We start from the raw sequence: 1,630 nt of genomic DNA on the forward strand, positions 1-1,630 counted from the left end.
ATAACCAAAAACTGCACATTCTTTTATTGGTCTTAACTAAGGAACACGAAATTCAATTACATGTTGTTGGGTTTTTTTAGAGCAATTATTTGGAATTTAAATTTATGAAAAAAACTCTATAGATTATATTACACATTCAACAGGCAAATGCAACCAAACAAGTTACACACATTTTTCCATAATCTACAAATACTTGATTGGAAAATAAATTCAATGAATTAAAATGGCATATGAAATATTTCTTATCACAAGAAATGAAAACAAAAACACTTATAGGCATTTGTATTTTAGTCGTTTGAAAACATTTCTAATGTTAAGATGAATACAATTACCGTCGTATACGCAATAATTTGTAGTTTATTTTTTGGTGCGGCCATAGGTCAGCAGCATTTGAGATATTTCAAAAGTTATGGTAAGTCTTATTGCTATTAAATTATTTTATTTAGAACATGCTAATGATAAGAACAACTGTGCACATGTGTTGTAGATCATCCCGGCAAATGTGTTTTCGGTGATTTGGTGTTATCACCCGGCGAAGAGGGTCAACCCAAAGGCAGCTGTCTACGTTTAGTCTGCCAGCAGAGAGATGGTCTTGGCACATTGAAACTGTGAGTGATTTTGGTTGTTCCTAAATTTCTTATTTAATTTGGAGTGCTGTTAATTTTTTGGTTTACAATTTTCAGTTGTAGCAATTATGTTGCAGTAAAGCCTCGCTGCAAACTTGGTGGATTAATTAACCCGAATGGTGTATATCCCGCATGTTGTGAAAGACAAGTTATTTGTGATTAATACAAAAAATATTTGTGAAAATATACAAAACCTAAATGCAATAAGATTCAAGAAGTTGACACTTACAAATTCAAATCACATCTTTAAAGTCGTACTTATAATGACCTTCAGTTAACTGACGTAGGAGGTGGTTAGGGTTTTGGGGTTTCCCGGTTTTTATCAACGTGTAATCCTTTGAAAATATTGTATTTCATATAAGTTACTATGGTAAGATAAAAAATCATGGAAATATTGATCCACTCTCGTATTTTAAAAATTCCCGGGAATGATTCTCGTTTCTTACCATAGTAACTTATATGAAATACAATATTTTCAAAGGATTACACGTTTTCGCTCTATCGATTAAAAACGAAAAAATTTGGAAAAATGCACCATGTTGACCGGATTTTGCCCACACTGACCATTTCCATTATTCTAAACTAAGGAAATCGCTCGATGGAAAGTGATTTGGCTCAAACAATGAAGTTATTGATCTGAAATTATTATGGACATCGAAAATCGTATGTTTTATTCTTACGCTTAAGATTGCTTAAAACAAGTAAGTAAATATCAGTCAGGAGTGAGATATACCCTCAGCCGCGGACCTAAAGAAAAGAAGCAAACAAAATATTTCTGATGTTTCCAGGGGATTTTTGGCCTATTCTGTCAAAAGCAGGGTTGACATTTTTTACTGTTGTTGAAATTATGCAATTATAAAGATAGATGCATTGGTGAATTGTTCCAACAAAAAACTTAAAATTGAAAACAAGGACAAGAAATTTTATTCGTGTGGCTAAATAAAATTGTTGATTTTTTAATATGCAGTAATAATCGCAAATGAACGATTTGTCAAGTATTGACA

General features: G+C 32.0%; 1 protein-coding gene across 1 annotated transcript; it reads left to right on the forward strand.

Annotated features, from left to right (window-relative positions):
- The first annotated feature begins 275 nt into the window (after positions 1–275).
- On the forward strand, positions 276–833 carry LOC141391478 (uncharacterized). The gene is made up of 3 exons (XM_073964356.1): positions 276–412; positions 488–608; positions 684–833. The coding sequence occupies exons 1-3, from the start codon at positions 319–321 to the stop codon at positions 787–789; spliced, it is 321 nt and encodes a 106-aa protein (XP_073820457.1). The 5' UTR covers positions 276–318; the 3' UTR covers positions 790–833.
- Positions 834–1,630: the final 797 nt, after the last annotated feature.

The sequence above is a fragment of the Musca autumnalis genome, unplaced genomic scaffold (genome assembly GCF_047663935.1).
Source record: "Musca autumnalis isolate F117 unplaced genomic scaffold, ASM4766393v1 scaffold_1, whole genome shotgun sequence".
NCBI lineage: Eukaryota > Metazoa > Arthropoda > Insecta > Diptera > Muscidae > Musca > Musca autumnalis.